General features: G+C 37.6%; 1 protein-coding gene and 1 long non-coding RNA gene across 2 annotated transcripts; both read right to left on the bottom strand.

Moving 5' to 3' along the window:
- Positions 1-5,897: 5,897 nt before the first annotated feature.
- LOC103518560 (trimethylguanosine synthase-like) lies at positions 5,898-9,606 on the bottom strand (the record flags this gene model as incomplete). The annotated part of the gene is made up of 5 exons (XM_026830324.1): positions 9,507-9,606; positions 9,127-9,213; positions 8,220-9,032; positions 6,984-7,118; positions 5,898-6,196 (listed from the first exon to the last, which is right to left on the bottom strand). Coding segments are annotated over exons 1-5 (1,434 nt in total), but the record flags the coding sequence as incomplete, so codon positions are not given.
- A 3,677-nt stretch (positions 9,607-13,283) lies between these two features.
- On the bottom strand, positions 13,284-15,551 carry LOC113471286. The gene is made up of 2 exons (XR_003394047.1): positions 15,456-15,551; positions 13,284-14,750 (listed from the first exon to the last, which is right to left on the bottom strand). It is a non-coding gene; the product is annotated as an uncharacterized LOC113471286 (long non-coding RNA).
- Positions 15,552-16,757: the final 1,206 nt, after the last annotated feature.

Genomic DNA, 16,757 nt, shown 5'->3' with positions numbered 1-16,757 from the left:
AGAGGTGGATATTTGGTTTTGGCTACAAATTTTACGAGTGGACTCAACTTTACACTCAACTTTTTTTTAAGAGGTTTGACAGAGGGAACTGTAACTGCAGCTATGGTCTTATCGTCCCGAAATCGAAGAGAGAAGAAAGACAGGATAGGAAAAAGCCAGCCGTTCCGAGAACGAACCTCATCCGTTCAGGATAAAAACAAACATTATCCGTTCAGGATAAAGTCCGCCCCGGGCGGGAATTGAACCCGCGGCCTAGCCCTTACAAGGCAGACGCGCTACCAGCCAAACTAACTAGGCTGGCTAAGGGGGGCTTCGAATGATTCGGTATACAATATACGTACAGACAGTAGATAAGTAACGGACAAGTAAGTACCTACTTACCGCCCTATTTAGGTACCTACCTATTTACTGTTGATTGCTCTGGTAGTTGCACCTGATTGTTTTATCTATTAGTCTAAACAAATATTTAATTAATTGTCACCATAAATCATAATTAATCAAATAAAATGGGCAACCTAGGTAGGTAGGGGAACACAGGGCAAAATGGCACCTGTAGTGCTTATGAGTCCTAAATAAAAAAAAAAGTCACACAGATAGAAGAAGAAGAAAAAGAGGAATAATAAGAAGAAGAGGAAGAAGAAGAAGAAAAAGAGGAATAATAAGAAGAAGAGGAAGAAGAAGAAGAAAAAGAGGAATAATAAGAAGAAGAGGAAGAAGAAGAAGAAAAAGAGGAATAATAAGAAGAAGAGGAAGAAGAAGAAGAAAAAGAGGAATAATAAGAAGAAGAGGAAGAAGAAGAAGAAAAAGAGGAATAATAAGAAGAAGAGGAAGAAGAAGAAGAAAAAGAGGAATAATAAGAAGAAGAGGAAGAAGAAGATGAAGAAGAGGAATAATTATAATAATAATAATAATAATAATAATAATAATAATAATAATAATAATAATAATAATAAGAGGAATAATAATAATAATAATAATAAGAAGAAGAAGAAGAAGAAGAAGAAGAGGAATAATAATAATAAGAAGAAGAGGAAGAAGAAGAGGAATAATAATAATAAGAAGAGAAAGAAGAAGGAGAAGGAGAAGAAGAAGAAGAAGAAGAAACAAAGATAAAAGAATCAACCACAGATCAAAACAAAAATAACACTTGCAGGAATAGCTTCCTTGTTCATCCAAGAGAGCTCAGCACGAACCCACGCCCTCCTGATTACCAGTCGAGCGCCTTGACCACTACACCACCGAGGCAGGTTAGTAAGTAGGTAGTCGAATTAGTAGGTACAAGGTACTGCAGGTGAGTAAGAGAGTAGTGAACCCACGCCCTCCTGATTACCAGTCGAGCGCCTTGACCACTACACCACCGAGGCAGGTTAGTAAGTAGGTAGTCGTCTAAGTAGGTACAAGGTACCTACTGAAGGTGAGCAAGAGAGTAGGTATCATTTCAGTTTAATTAGATTAAACAACCATCAACAGAAAACACTTTCTCTGTGGTAAGTAAAATGGTAAGCGAAAACGATTCATAAAAACAATAAAAAACATAAATAAAACAGTAGATAGGTATCTGACTGAACAAGCGAAAAGAGTTGGGAGTTTGTTTGTCTGTCTGTTTGTTCGGTTGTTTGTTTGTTTGTTTTTTTTTCCCCCTCTCTCTCTCTCTCTCTTCTTTTTATTTTAAGAGATTTTATAGAGGGAACTGAAACTGCTAAGATCTTATCGTCCCAACGTACACTTTCTCTGTGGTAAGTAAAATGGTAAGCGAAAACGATTCATAAAAACAATAAAAAAAAAAAAAAACATAAATAAAACAGTAGATAGGTATCTGACTGAACAAGCGAAAAGAGTTGGGAGTTTGTTTGTCTGTTTGTCTGTTTGTTTTTGTTTTTTTTTCTTTCCCCCTCTCTCTCTCTCTTCTTTTTATTTTGAGAGATTTAATAGAGGGAACTGTAACTGCTAAGATCTTATCGTCCCAACGCGAAGAGAGAAGAAAGCATAGGAGAAAGCCAGCCGTTCCGAGAACGAACCTTATTTGATGTTTACGAAAAGCCGGTCTGAACGGGAATCAAACCCGCGACCTAGCGCTTACAAGGCAGACGCGCTATCCTCCAAGCTAGCTAGGCTTGGGGGCTGTTACTACCCTTAAAAAGTTCATCATTAGGTCAGCCACTTACTATCTGGTGAACTGGCTGACTGACTCTTTTTTTTTACATTACTCTTTTTTTTTACATGCGAAAGCTCACCTCGAATGCCGATCTTGCAAAAGTCCAAATGAAATTCTCAGGGATGACACAAACTATCTTCTCCCAAGATAGAATCCAGAATTCGGCAAAATCCAGAAAATCCACACAAGACAGGACCATTTGGAGGAGGAAGCTTGTCGAGGCAATGGATCAACTCCGGTCTGAGATGCCACGGCAGTAAGTAAGTAAGTAAGGGGAGGGGTCATTTTGTTTTAGGAGTTTTTTTAGGGGTTTTTGATAGAGGGAACTGTAACTGCTAAGGACTTATCGTCCCGAAAGCGAAAGGGAGAAGAAAGAGAGGATAGGAGAAAGCCGTCCGTTCCGGAAACGAACCTTATCCTGTTTAGGTTAATATCCGCCCCGAGCGGGAATCGAACCCTCAATTTAGCACTTGGCAGGCGCGCTACCCTCCCAGCTAACAAGGCTGTCTTGACTATCTTCTGATGTGTTCTTATGGTCAATGTCACTCCCTGAACCCAGAAGCATTTTATCAAGCTCATTAAATCATGCTCAAATCATTTTGTCAAGCTCATTAAATCATGCTCAAATCATTTTATCAAGCTCATTAAATCAAGCTCAAATCATTTTATCAAGCTCATTAAATCATTCTATCAAATGCCTTTTCGGATCTACATTATAAATTATTAGAATGTATAAATTGATACCTGATAGGTACCTACTTCCTAATCATAATTATTAATAATAAAATTATCTATGTAGGCGTTTTATATAACCTTATACAGGGTGTTCCTGTTTCATTTAATCCTGTTTCACACTATACTGAAAGTAAATCACGCTCCAATCGTCGCGCCGTAAGTCAAAATTAAGGAGCGCGGTAGCGCTCCGCCCCGCCAAGTCAAGAAAGTTTGACCGCGCTACTAGAGATATCGATATACAATTTGCCCCACTCACCAAAGTAAGTGAAGTAAAATAGTAGATAAAGCCATCCTTATTGGCACAGTTATTCTACTCAAGGGCTTATTGGCACAGTTATTCACTTGCAAAGTGTGGGTACATTGGTGGTGTAGTGGTCAAGGCGCTCGCCTGGTAAACAGGAGGGCGTGGGTTCAATCCCAGCCGAGGTATGGAATTTTATCCTCAATATAATTTGAGAATTTGACCACAATAATAGTAGTAGCCTACTGCTGGAGTAAAGGGACTTTACAGTCCTATGCGAGCAGTATAAATAAGCACTATTATTATTATTATTATCATTCTGCACAAATTTACAGAGTATTCGATATTTAAGGGTACACCATGTTACACCAAGCGCGCATCGTTTGCAAACAGTGTTTGCAATCATTTTTCCACAAACATTGGTTTGCAAACAGCGTTCGTGTGTGCGCGGAGTTGATCCGGCTGCTGTCGGTTTAAAGGTAATGTTACACCAAGCGCGCATTGTTTGCAAAAACGTTCGTTTGCAAATGCGCGCTTGGTGTAACATTATTACCCTATCAATCAAATGAAATCCATAATTTATTCATTGTGGTAAAGCAGAGCCTTTTCACAAACATTAGTGAATATCACAGCATTACTAAGTGCTTTTTTTGTAATCAATTTCCAAATTTCAATCATTTTTTCCCCTGGTAATTCCGCCACTGATCGCTACTCGAAAGTACCTACTCAGTTGTCCTCACGAGGCTGAGTACACCCCGAACTGCAAGCACAGAGCTGAAAAAACTTCGAAACCGCCGGAATCGAACCCGGGACCTCCGGCCTGCAAGCCTAGTGTGATACCCAATCGACCACGGAGGCTACTTACGGTACACTTAAAACTACTAATTTCATTTTATTCTATGGATGTAGCTATCAGTCCAATTCAAGAGAAAAGCTGGATTTTTCCGACTAGATCTCCATTAAAATAACGCCAAACTTACTTGCAAGATACTTCTCTAGGAGAGTCAATCTGTCAAGTAGCAACATATTAATATAGGTAAAAGAAGAACTTCACTTGACGAGTAACTTTGGAAACTGTAGGTAATTTTATTTCTACAAGAGATAAAAAACAATCATAAAATTAAAAAACCTACAGGAGCCGACATGTTTCGTCATCTCCTGATGACATTTTGAAAAAGTCATCAGGTTACTAGTCAAGTGAAGACGTTGTTCTTTTACCTATATTAATTACTTGCAAGATTTCCGTACAGGTAAATATTAATATAGGTAAAAGAACAACGTCTTCACTTGACTAGTAACTTTGGAAACTGTAGGTAATTTTATTTCTACAAGAGATAAAAAAACAATCATGAAATTAAAAAAACCTACAGGAGCCGACATGTTTCGTCATCTCCTGATGACATTTTGAAAATGTCATCAGGTTACTAGTCAAGTGAAGACGTGTAGTGATGTTTTGAATAAATATTCACGTTAGTTGTAATCTTCATTCATATGCATAAACAAGAATTCAAGAGAACTTAATACAATACATAAAGTACTAATCGGTAGGTACTCTTATAACTAAAATCAATCAAATGAAATCCATAATTTATTCATTGTGGTAAAGCAGAGCCTTTTCACAAACATTAGTGAATATCACAGCATTACTAAGTGCCTCCTTTGCAGTCAATTTCCATATTTCAATCATTTTCTCCTGGTAATGCCGCCACTGGTCGCTACTCGATTGAAGTACCTACTCAGTTACACAGAGCAGCAGAATACAAAATTTAAAAAATAGGAAAAAAAAGAAAATAATGAACGTAAGTACTTCTTTTTTTTACCTGAGGTTTTTGTTCCATTTCAATTTCGTTCTGTTTTCCAACTTCAGTCTGTGGACTGAAACAGTGGTACATAGCAATAGGATGTTACAAAAGTTACACTTCTTCCTCTTTTTTGGTTCGAAATCTCCTCATAAATTGGCCTATAGTTACCTACCTTAATAAACCTTTGTTATTATAAGTGGGACACTAGGACACTTACCTACATCTACATACCTATATGTATACCTCCTAAAAAACTGCCTATATACAGTTCTGGACGATCTAAAGCTACTAACACAGATCTTATTTGAGGGTGAATACCTAATATTCTCCAGTAGGTTTATTATACCTATGTAGGTAAGTATAGGTAAATACATAAATATTTACCTATTTATGTATAAGTAGGTAGGTAATATTGTTTGCTTATACCTACCTCTTTACCTCGGGAATTTCATGTTTCCCAAATTACAAGCAGAGAGCTCAGCTGAGGTAGAAGAATATGTTTAACTTAATGTTTTCGAAAATTTCTGTTACCTACTTTCGTGTTTTTCTTCGATACCTAGGTATTTCTGTTCATTCAAGTGAAATACGAAAAGTTCTTTCAGTTTCCTCTCTACCAATCTACTTTCTGCTCTCCCAAAATTTCTCTCTCCCAAAATTTACTTAATTCTCTTCTTTTCCTGGTAAACAGGAGGGCGTGGGTTCAATCCCAGCTGAGGTATGGAATTTTATCCTCAATATAATTTGAGAATTTGACCACAATAATAGTAGTAGCCTACTGCTGGAGTAAAGGGACTTTTCAGTCCTATGCGAGCAGTATAAATAAGCACTATTAAGTATTATTATTACACTGTTTCCATGTCTTGGCTGGGACTGAACATCTGCCTTCCTGTTAATGAGATGAAACTGCCTTTTTTTCCACTATCGTGAAATATCTAGCAATTTGTCATACCATGTGAGTACTCACCTCAAAAACATCCGAGGTGCGCGGCAGATAATATCCCACATTGGGACTAATCCCCCTCGCCACTTGGAACAGCCTCCTCCCGCCTCCCTGCTCGGGGAAAATATTATCGATACTAAAACTGCTCCGGGCATACTCCGGACCGCCCCACGGGGGAGACAGGAAGACAACGTCCCCCTGTAGGGACGGGGCGAGGGCGAAGAAGTCACCCTGTATGAATTGGATCTTATGAGACACCCCGTACACGGACGCATTGTGTTGGGCGAGGCGAAGTTTGGCTGGATCTATGTCGATTGAGATTACTGTGGAAGATGATAGTTAAACAAAAGTAAGAGTTAGTTAAACAACAGGGGGATAATTTGTTAAACAACACTAACAACAGTAATGGTGGATTTCATCAATGACTTAATGGGAGATTTCACTAATGGGAGAATTTCCATCGTCCAAAAGGGAACTTTTAATGATCCAAATATGACTTTTTAGTGATCCACAAAGAAGGAGTTTTTAAAAACTCCTGTTTGAATCATTAAAAACTCCTTTTTGGATTATTAAAATTTTTCCCATTAGTGAAATCTCTCATTAAGTCATTGGTGAAATCTATCATTAAGTCATTGGTGAAATCTATCATAGGGGTTAGTAATGTGAAAGCGGTGACTGTATAATGACGAAAGTCTTATCGTCCCAAAATAGAAGAGAGGAGGACAGGATAGGAGAAAGCCAGCCGTTTCAAAACCAAACCTTATGTATTTAAGATAAAATCCGCCCCGGGTGGGAATCGAACCCGCGACCTAGCACTTTGTTGTTGTTGTTGTTGTTGTTGTTGTTGTTGTTGTTGTTTACTAATGCAAAGGAATTGATTATTATGTCATTTTCCAAACCTTATGTATTTAAGATAAAATCCGCCCCGGGCGGGAATCGAACCTGCAACCTAGCACTTACAAGTCGGACGCGCTACCAACCAAGCTAACTAGGCTGGCCAGGATAGGAGAAAGCCAGCCGTTCCAAGATCGAACCTTATGTGTTTAAGATAAAGTTTGCCCCGGGCGAGAATCGAACCAACGATCTACAATTCATCGGTAATTTACTTACCTTTCTGACATACGGCAGCAAACTGTATGGTATTTCCTCCACAGCCACAAAACCCGTCTATCACCACATCTGACGCCTTACATCTGGACGCAATGTGCTGTGCCACCTTCTCTGGAGTGACTGAGTACCAACTCTCTGAAAATAGAATAGAATATAATAGAGTAGAATAGAATATAAAACCCGTCTATCACCACATCTGACGCCTTACATCTGGACGCAATGTGCTGAGCCACCTTCTCTGGAGTGACTGAATACCAACTCTCTGCAAATAGAATAGAATAGAATATAAAACCCGTCTATGACCACATCTGACGCCTTACATCTGGACGCAATGTGCTGTGCCACCTTCTCTGGAGTGAGTAACTGAGTACCAACTCTCTGAAAATAGAATAGAATGGAATATAAAACCCGTCTATGAAAACATCTGACGCCTTACATCTGGACGCAATGTGCTGGGCAACCTTCTCTGGAGTAACTGAGTACCAACTCTCTGCAAATAGAATAGAATGGAATATAAAACCCGTCTCTGAAAACATCTGACGCCTTACATCTAGAAGCAATGTACTGTGCAACCTTCTGCAACCTTCTCTGGAGTAACTGAGTACCACCTTTCTGTGAATAGTTAAATATGACATTAGAAAGAGGCTTGTGAAAATAATGGAGTAGCTTTGATAGAATAGGCTCACAGATTCAGGCAAATATCTTAAAGACTAACAGTGAGAAAAAAAAATAGTGGTTGGGTGGAAGAGTTCCTCCAGGAGAACCCTGCCACTTGGAAGAAAACTAATAAATAGCGACCAGTAGCGTCATTGTCAGCATCGGCCAGCTGATATAAAACTTTTCTTCTTCTCCTTATTATTTAATTTGATAGAGGGCATTGTAACTGCTAAGGTTTTATCGTCCCAAAAGCGAAGAGAGAAGGAAAGCAGGATAGGAGAAAGCCAGCCGTTCCCAGAACGAACATTATCCGTTCAGGATAAAATCCACCGCGGGCGGGAATCGAAAAAAAGCATACATACCTACGTGATATACCTATTGGCCAAAATCACCCATAATTTGTGTCAATTCAATAGAATTTTTTTTTTCGTTCAGGATAAAATCCACCGCGGGCGGGAATCGAAAAAAAAGCATACATACCTACGTGATATACCTATTGGCCAAAATCACCCATAATTTGTGTCAATTCAATAGAATTAAAAAAAAAGTAAAAATTAGCTGAAAATCCAAGAATCTTACCTTCATCCATAAGTATGCCTTCGTCATATCGCGACCAGTACAGATATCTTTGTTGATAGTACTTGTTCAAATACGGATTGGCCCAGATCTCCTCAGGAACGTTTTCTAGGTCACCCAAATCCTCCTGGTAGTTTAACTCAAATGACCTTTTCTTTCTCCTTCTCTTCTTCTTTCGCTGAGAGCCAAATTCGCTGGGAAGTGTGTTTAGGGTTTCTTTGAAGGTTTCATTTTTTGTTTGGGTTTCGTTTTGGCTGCAGGTATCATTTATTTCTTTTGGACTTGTTTCCAAGTGGGAACTTCTGATAACTTTCGTTTCGTCTGGACCTTCGTCATTCAAAGAATCTAATTCTTCACCTTTATCTCCAAATTCACTGAAGATTTCATCATTTGTAGTTTTTCCTTCAATGCCCTCATCAGTTTTATTTCCTTTGTCTTTTGCAGATCCTTCTTTTGTATTTTGAAGAGCTTTTGGTTGTTTATCAGACGCATTGGCAAGTACTGTTTTATCTACACTGTCCAAAGGATAGTCTTCTTTGGCTACATTGCCAATGTTTTCAAATAGACCTTCTTTGGCACTGCCGAAAAAGTGGACAACTCCATTGATAATGTTTTCTTTTTGGATTTTGTTGTTTTCTTTGTTTGTTTTCTGAGTGATTTCATCACTTTCGTCGTCACTGAACTTAAAGTAGATATGCTTGTTGAGTGGTTTGTTTTGGGCATTTTTAGGGATGAGTTCTTTATAGTCTTCTTTTACTTCTTCATTTTCTTGTTCTTCTTCTCCTTCTTCCTCATATTCTAATTCGTTAGTTTCATCTAAATATTACCTTTGGATATACTTCCTGTTACATTTTTGGGGGTTCCTGATTTGATTTTTGGGAGTATATGATTTATATGTTAGTCTATTTACCTTGATAGGCTACGTCTTCTAGAATATTGAACAGGACTTTCTGCGCACATCCGGACAGCGTGCTCAGCTTGTATGTGATGAGTATGTCTAGAAGTTTCATCTAAATATTACCTTTGGATATACTTCCTGTTACATTTTTGGGGGTTCCTGATTTGATTTTTGGGAGTATATGATTTATATTTGTTAGTCTATTTACCTTGATAGGCTACGTCTTCTAGAATATTAAACAGGACTTTCTGCGCACATCCGGACAGCGTGCTCAGCTTGTATGTGATGAGTTTCATCTAAATATTACCTTTGGATATACTTCCTGTTACATTTTTGGGGGTTCCTGATTTGATTTTTGGGAGTATATGATTTATATTTGTTAGTCTATTTACCTTGATAGGCTACGTCTTCTAGAATATTAAACAGGACTTTCTGCGCACATCCGGACAGCGTGCTCAGCTTGTATGTGATGAGTATGTCTAGAAGTTTCATCTAAATATTACCTTTGGATATACTTCCTGTTACATTTTTGGGGGTTCCTGATTTGATTTTTGAGGTTATATGATTTATATTTGTTAGTCTATTTACCTTGATAGGCTACGTCTTCTAAGACTTTTTTACTTTCCATTTCTTCTTCTTCTTCTTTTTAATCTAAGCAGATTCTTTCTATTATACGATTTAACTTTTGGGTTGAATAATTTGTTAGTCATTTTGAGGTTTGTCTGTCAGTTGTATTTGTCATTTTTAGGTTTGGCAGAGTTGTATTCGTCATGATGTGGTTTGTCAGTGAGTTATATTTGTCATTTTGTAGTTTGTCAGTGAGTTGTATTTTTCATTTTGAGATTTGTCCGTTTGTCAGTGAGTTGTATTTGTCATTTTGAAGTTTGTCCGTCATTAGTCTTTGTCATTTTGTGTTTTATCTGTCAGTTGTATTTGTCATTTTGAGGTCTGTCAGAGTTGTATTCGTTATTTTCTGGTTTGTCTGCCAGTTTTATTTGTAGTTTACTGGTTTGTCGGTTAGTAGTATTCGTCATTTTGAGGTTTGTCAGTAAGTTGTATTTGTCATTTTGTGTTTTGTCAGTGAGTTTTTCTTTTTTTTTTTTGTCATTTTGAGGTGTGAGTGAGTTGTATTCATCATTTTGGGGTTTGTCAGTGAGTTGTATTTGTCATTTTTAGGTTTGTCGGTCAGTTGTATATGTCATTTTTTGGTTTGTCTGTCAGTTGTATTTGTGATTTTGTGGTTTGTCTGTCAGTTGTATTTGTCATTTTGAGGTTTGTTTGTGAGTTGTATTTGTCATTTTGAGGTTTGTCTGTCAGTTGTATTTGTCATTTTGAGTTTTGTCTGTGAGTAGTATTTGTCATTTTGGGGTTTGTCTGTGAGTTGTATTTGTCATTTTGGGGTTTGTCAGTGAGTTGTATTCGTCATTTTGTGGTTTGTCAGTGAGTTGCATTTGCATTTTGAGGTTTGTCAGTGATTTATATTTGTCATTTTGAGGTTTGTCAGTGATTTGCATTTGTCATTTTGTGGTTTGTCAGTGAGTTGTATTTGTCATTTTTTGGTTTGTCAGTGAGTTGTCTTTGTCATTTTGTGGTTTTCAGTGAGCTATATTTGTCATTTAAGGTTTGTATGTTTAGTTTCTGGATTATCAGTCATTAAATCCGCCCCGGGCGGGAATCGAACCCGCGGCCTAGCGCTTACAAGGCAGACGCACTACCAACTAAGCTAACTAGGCTGGCTAAACATAAACGAAACTCAAAATGTTGGTCTAAAGCGGAACATTTCTCTCCCATTCTCTGCTTCCTGTGTATTTCTTATTGTGGTTTTAGCGATCAAAAATTGATCATATCTCAGGATCGGTTTAGATTTTCGCAAAATCCTTTCTTATTGCACACCTAGACTAAAAAGGAATATTCCTACCAAATTTCAGCTTTCTAGGTGTTGTGGTTCAAGAGATAGAGCGATCAGTGTGTGGAATGTGAATTGTGAAATGTGAATAAGTGAATGGATCTTGATTTTATAATATAACGGTGCGTTTTCACCAACGCGACTTTTGTCGCATAGTGGAAACGTGTCGCGCAACACGAGAAAAAGTCGTGTGACCATGCGATTTCTATCCGATGAAAGTCGGTCCGGATCAAATGCGTCTGTCAGTGAGTTGTATTTGTCATTTTGTGGTTTGCCAGTGAGTGATATTTGTCATTTTGAGGTTTGTCAGTGAGTTGTATTCATCATTTTGAGGTTTGTCTGTCAGTTGCATTTGTCATTTTTAGGTTTGTGAGTTCTATTTGTCATTTTGAGGTTTATCTGTCAGTTGTTTTTGTCATTTTGTCGTCAGTTAGTGATATTTGTGTTTTTGTGGTTTGTCAGTCATTAGTCTTTCTCATTTTGTGGTTTGTCTGTCAGTTGTATTTGTCATTTTGAAGTTTGTCTGTGAGTTGTTTTTGTTATTTTTTGGTGTGTCAGTGAGTTGTATTTGTCATTTTGTGGTTTTTCAGGCGTTGTATTTTTCATTTTGTGGTTTTTCAGTGAGTGATATTTGTCATTTTGAGGTTTGTCAGTGAGTTGTGTATTCATCATTTTTATGTTCGTCTGTCAGTTGTATTTGTCAGTTTGAGGTAAAAAAAAAAAAAAAAACATGTAGGTCATGTCTTAGGTATTATCATCCCAAAAGGAAAGAGGGAAGGAAGACGAGATAAGAGAAAGCCACCTGTTTCAATAGTGAAACTTATTTGTTCCGGATAATATTGAACCCACAACCTAGCATTTACAAGAAAGACACCCTACCCTCCAAGCTAATTATCATCCCAAAAGGAAAGAGGGAAGGAAGACAAGATAAGAGAAAGCCACCTGTTTCAATAGTGAAACTTATTTGTTAACAATAATATTGAACCCACAACCTAGCATTTACAAGGAAGACACCCTGCCCTGCAAGCTAACTCAACTGGCTTCGTGATATTATTTGAAGGTACTCACTTGACAAAGACTCTGGAAAATAACCCCTGAATAGAGTTATCTACATTATCAATGTTATCCGTAAGATAATAGCTGACTTCTCCGATTATATCATATCTACCTGAGAAAGGCTCTGGATTATCCATTTACTTCATGAAAAGAGATTAAAGTACTGTTGTAATGATCACTTTTGCTTTTGAAACACTCTAGGGGTATCAATAATAGATTTTTAATTCATAAGAATAATAAAAAATAGGTAGGTAGGTATTAATTAAAAACTTAATTGTTAGGCAAAAATTAACACAAAAATCACACCTGTGTCACCTGTGACCAGACATCAAATTTTGAATTTTCGCGTCAATGTTATCCGTAAGATAATAGCTGACTTCTCCGATTATATCATATCTACCTGAGAAAGGCTCTGGATTATCCATTTACTTCATGAGAAGAGATTAAAGAACTGTTGTAATGATCACTTTTGCTTTTGAAACACTCTAGGGGTATGATTAATAGATTTTTAATTCATAAGAATAATAAAAAATAGGTAGGTAGGTATTAATTAAAAACTTAATTTGTTTTGTTAGGCAAAAATTAACACAAAAATCACACCTGTGACCAGACATCAAATTTTGAATTTTCGCGGTCGGTCGATGTCGATTGTTTTTGTTTGTTTTTTTTTCCTTTTTTTTTTTTTTTTTTTTTTTTGATTCAAGAGAGGTAGGTACCTAAACAGGTAAGCTGACCTGATAATAAGAAGTGTCATGCAACTAAAGGAGAAGTGTCTAGGTAGGTACCTACTACTTTCAGTGATGAAGTCACCATTACAAAATTTATAAATTAGTAGGTAGATAGGTAAAAAATAAATAAATAAAAAAAAACATGTAGGTAATGTCTTAGGTGTTATCATCCCAAAAGGAAAGAGGGAAGGAAGACAAGATAAGAGAAAGCCACCTGTTTCAATAGTGAAACTTATTTGTTAAGGATAATATTGAACCCACAACCTAGCATTTACAAGGAAGACACCCTACCCTCCAAGCTAACTCAACTTGCTTCGCAATATTATTTGAAGGTACTCACTTGACAAAGACTCTGGAAAATAACCCCTGAATAGAGTTATCCTTATATTTTGTGTGAAAGCAGAGGCTATCTTCACATACATTAAGATGTTGCCAAATGTCATTATAAAAATTTATGCTCATAAAAAAACAAGCTTTCTGGTTTGTCTGTCAGTTGTATATGTCTTTTTGTGGTTTGTTAGTCATAAGTCTTTGTCATTTTGTGGTTTGTCAGTGAGTGATATTTGTCAATTTGAGGTTTGTCCGTCATTAGTCTTTGTCAGTTTGTGGACGTCTGCCTGTTTTATTTGTAGTTTAGTGGTTTGTCGGTTAGTTGTATTTGTCATTTTGTGATATGTCTGTCATTTGAATTTGTCGTTTTGAAGTTTGTCAGTGAGTTGTATTTGTCATTTTGAGGTTTTTCTGTGAGTCGTAGGTATGTGTCATTTTGTGTTTTGTCTGTCATTTGTATTTATCATTTTGTGATTTGTCTGTCATTTGTATTTGTCATTTTTAGGTTTGTCATTGAGTTGTATTTGCCATTTTGTGGTTTTTCTGTGAGTTGTTTTCGTCATTTTGAGGTTTGTCTGTCAGTTGTATTTGTCATTTTGAGGTTTGGCAGAGTTGTATTCGTCATGATGTGGTTTGTCAGTGAGTTGTATTTGTCATTTTGTAGTTTGTCAGTGAGTTGTAGTTTTCATTTTGAGATTTGCCCGTCACTTGTATTTGTCATTTTGAGCTTTGTCAGAGTTGTATTTGTCATTTTGTTTGTCTTTGTTCTATCATGTCATAGTTTTTCTGTTACCTATTTGTTTGTGTTCTGTCACTTCATAGTCTCTCATGTTTTGTCTGTTAATTGTCTTTGTTCTGTCACGTTATGATTTGTCATGTTTTATCAGTTATTTGTCTTTGTTCTGTCACGTCATAGTTTTTCTGTTGTGTGTCTTCAGGTCATGGTTTGCCATATTGTGTCTGTTGTATGTCTCTGTCCTGTCACGTCATAGTTGGTTTGTTATTTGTCTTTGTTCTGTCACGTCATGATTTGTCTGTTATTTGTCTTTGTTCTGTCACGTTATGGTTTGCCCTCTGTTGTCTGTTATTTGTCTTTGTTCTGTCAAGTCAAAGTTTGTCTGTTTCATAATTTGTCATGTTTTGTCTGTTATTTGTCTTGTCACGGCTGGTAGAGTCTCTGTTTATAGTCCTCCAGCGAGACTGGGTCTTGTACGTTAGATTAGTGAGTAGTTATGTCTTTGCCACATTGCATACACATGAGTCGAGGCGGTCCATTTGAAGGCGCAAGAGGGACAATCTCCAATGAATGATTTTGCTTTCGGGACTTGAATTCTTTCAAGCCTCAAAAGCAAATTAGCTTTAAAATTTTGAAGACGTTCTGGAATTCCTTGCCAACACGTGTGGATTTGACATTTCAAGGGCTTGTATTTCTTGCTTTTCTCTGTTTGCATAGCCTCGAGTTCTAGATGGTTTCTTTTTCCGGGTAGCTTGCATTTCCATTTCTTCACAGCTTGCAATTTCAATTCATGGGCAGCTTGCATTTCCATTGCTCGTTGACACAATACCGGTGTAAATACAAGTGTAAATCTTACACAAGGTACACGGCTTGTATCAATCTGAAAACAAAGGAACGTATTTCATTGCCTAATTTGACGAGTAGGTATGTTCACTGAAGTAATCCCTAGCGATTTCCATGTTTAAATCCGTTAAATCTTACACAAGGTACACGGCTTGTATCAATCTGAAAACAAAGGAACGTATTTCATTGCCTAATTTGACGAGTAGGTATGTTCACTGTTGTTCACTGAAGTAATCCCTAGCGATTTCCATGTTTAAATCCGTTGGCTTGGAGGTTAACCTGTGAGCACTAGGTTGCGGGTTCGATTTCCGCCCGGGGCGGATTCTATCCTCAACAGATAAGGTTATTCCGATACGGCCGGCTCTCTCCTATCTTGTTTTTCTTCTGTACTAGCTGAATTCCGTCGCTTCGCTCCGGAATCCCGCTAGTTCATCCCGAGGCATGGCCAAACTTGTAGAAAAGGCATGGCCGAACTTGTAGAAAATAATAAAAAATACGGTCGCGCTGCACGCTCCCAATTAGCTGCATAGTTATCAAACTAAAAACATAAACGCCAGCCTCGGAACGGCTGGCTTTCTCCTATCCTGTCTTCTCTCTTCACTTTACACAACGATCCTTCTATCAAACTTCTTCAAAAAAGAAATATAAGATAAGGAAAGTAAAAAGTGTTACCAAGTTTAGGGAAGGAAGAAGCGAACGTGTTAATATTCAAGTTAGTAGGTAGTAGGTACTTATTAAGTACCTAGGTAGATGTTGATACTTTCACTACGAGAAGCCAATGAACTCCCCGACTTGTCACGAACTTGTTAAATACGTCTCCCCGACTTATCACGAACTTGTTAAATACGTCTCCCCGACTTATCACGAACTTGTTAAATACGTCTCCCCGACTTATCACGAACTTGTTAAATACGTAGAGTTTTAAGTACCTACCTATACATTGGAGGTCGATACGATAAGATAAGATGCTTATAGAGATCGAGTGTAACTAGAACGCACCGCCGCACCGCAGCCAAAAGGTGTTTATGGACGGTGTATTTCTCGAATATTTTCTCAAGAATGCTGCAAGTTCAGTGCACTGAGGTACATATGTAAATCCCAGTCAAATGATCAAATCAGGGAAACTCCCACTCGTTCACAATTTTTCCCTTTTTTCGAGGGAAATTTCTGAGATGGTCGATAGTATGCCTCGATTTGTGAGATACGAGGGATATTTTGGGGATTTTCTAATTGGAAATGTGAGGGAGAAACCAGTATAGGTATTCTTTTTCTTCGCCTTTTCCCGTATACAGACGGGGTCGGCGTTTTTCGTCACCCCTCAATCAGTTTGTACGAAGTTTTACGTGACCAGGGCAGCTTGGAGAAGTAGTTTAGGAAGGGAAGTGAGCTGAATATAAACACACAACTTCTGCCTCACTTCTCAAGCAGTAAAGAGAGAAGTAAATACGGCAGGACGAGTAGCAGGAGAGAGGGCTGAATATAAATGAGGCAGTTTGTTCCTTATTATGAGTCGGAGTGCTTTAATTTTAATAAAATTTTAATTTTTTTTATATAATTTTTATCACCCTAGGCATATCACGTTGAATACACAGCAAAAATAAATCCTCAATCAACTCTAAGGTGATCGCTTTTGGGCTGACATTTGGTTTTGGCTACAAAATTTTACGAGGCGATACCCTTCGCACTCAACCTTTGCTATTTCTTTAGCAAAGAAAATTCAGGCTGGTATACTGGTATACTCACTGTTTATAGTCCCCCAGCCAGACTAGGCTGGTCTACTCCCTGTTTAACGTCCCCCAGCCAGAAAAAAATAATCATCATTAATAGCCAATAATCATCATTGAACTTTGAAGAATAGCCAGAGATTGTAGTTCAACACTCTAATTTCGACATCACGTCGGTGGAATATTGCTACCAAAGGAACTGGCACAAACGAGCAGTGATTAGTGTTATTAGGGTTAGGTTAAATACAACAAGCTGTGCCCGTCCCTCCGGGAATTTTTTAGCCCGTAATTTATTCGATCGTGATTAAAGAAAATCAGAT

The sequence above is a fragment of the Diaphorina citri genome, unplaced genomic scaffold (assembly GCF_000475195.1).
Source record: "Diaphorina citri unplaced genomic scaffold, Diaci psyllid genome assembly version 1.1 scaffold2249, whole genome shotgun sequence".
NCBI classification, from domain to species: Eukaryota; Metazoa; Arthropoda; class Insecta; order Hemiptera; family Psyllidae; genus Diaphorina; species Diaphorina citri.
The sequence above is the reverse complement of the archived record's forward strand: the minus strand, read 5'-3'. Positions and strand labels throughout refer to the sequence as shown.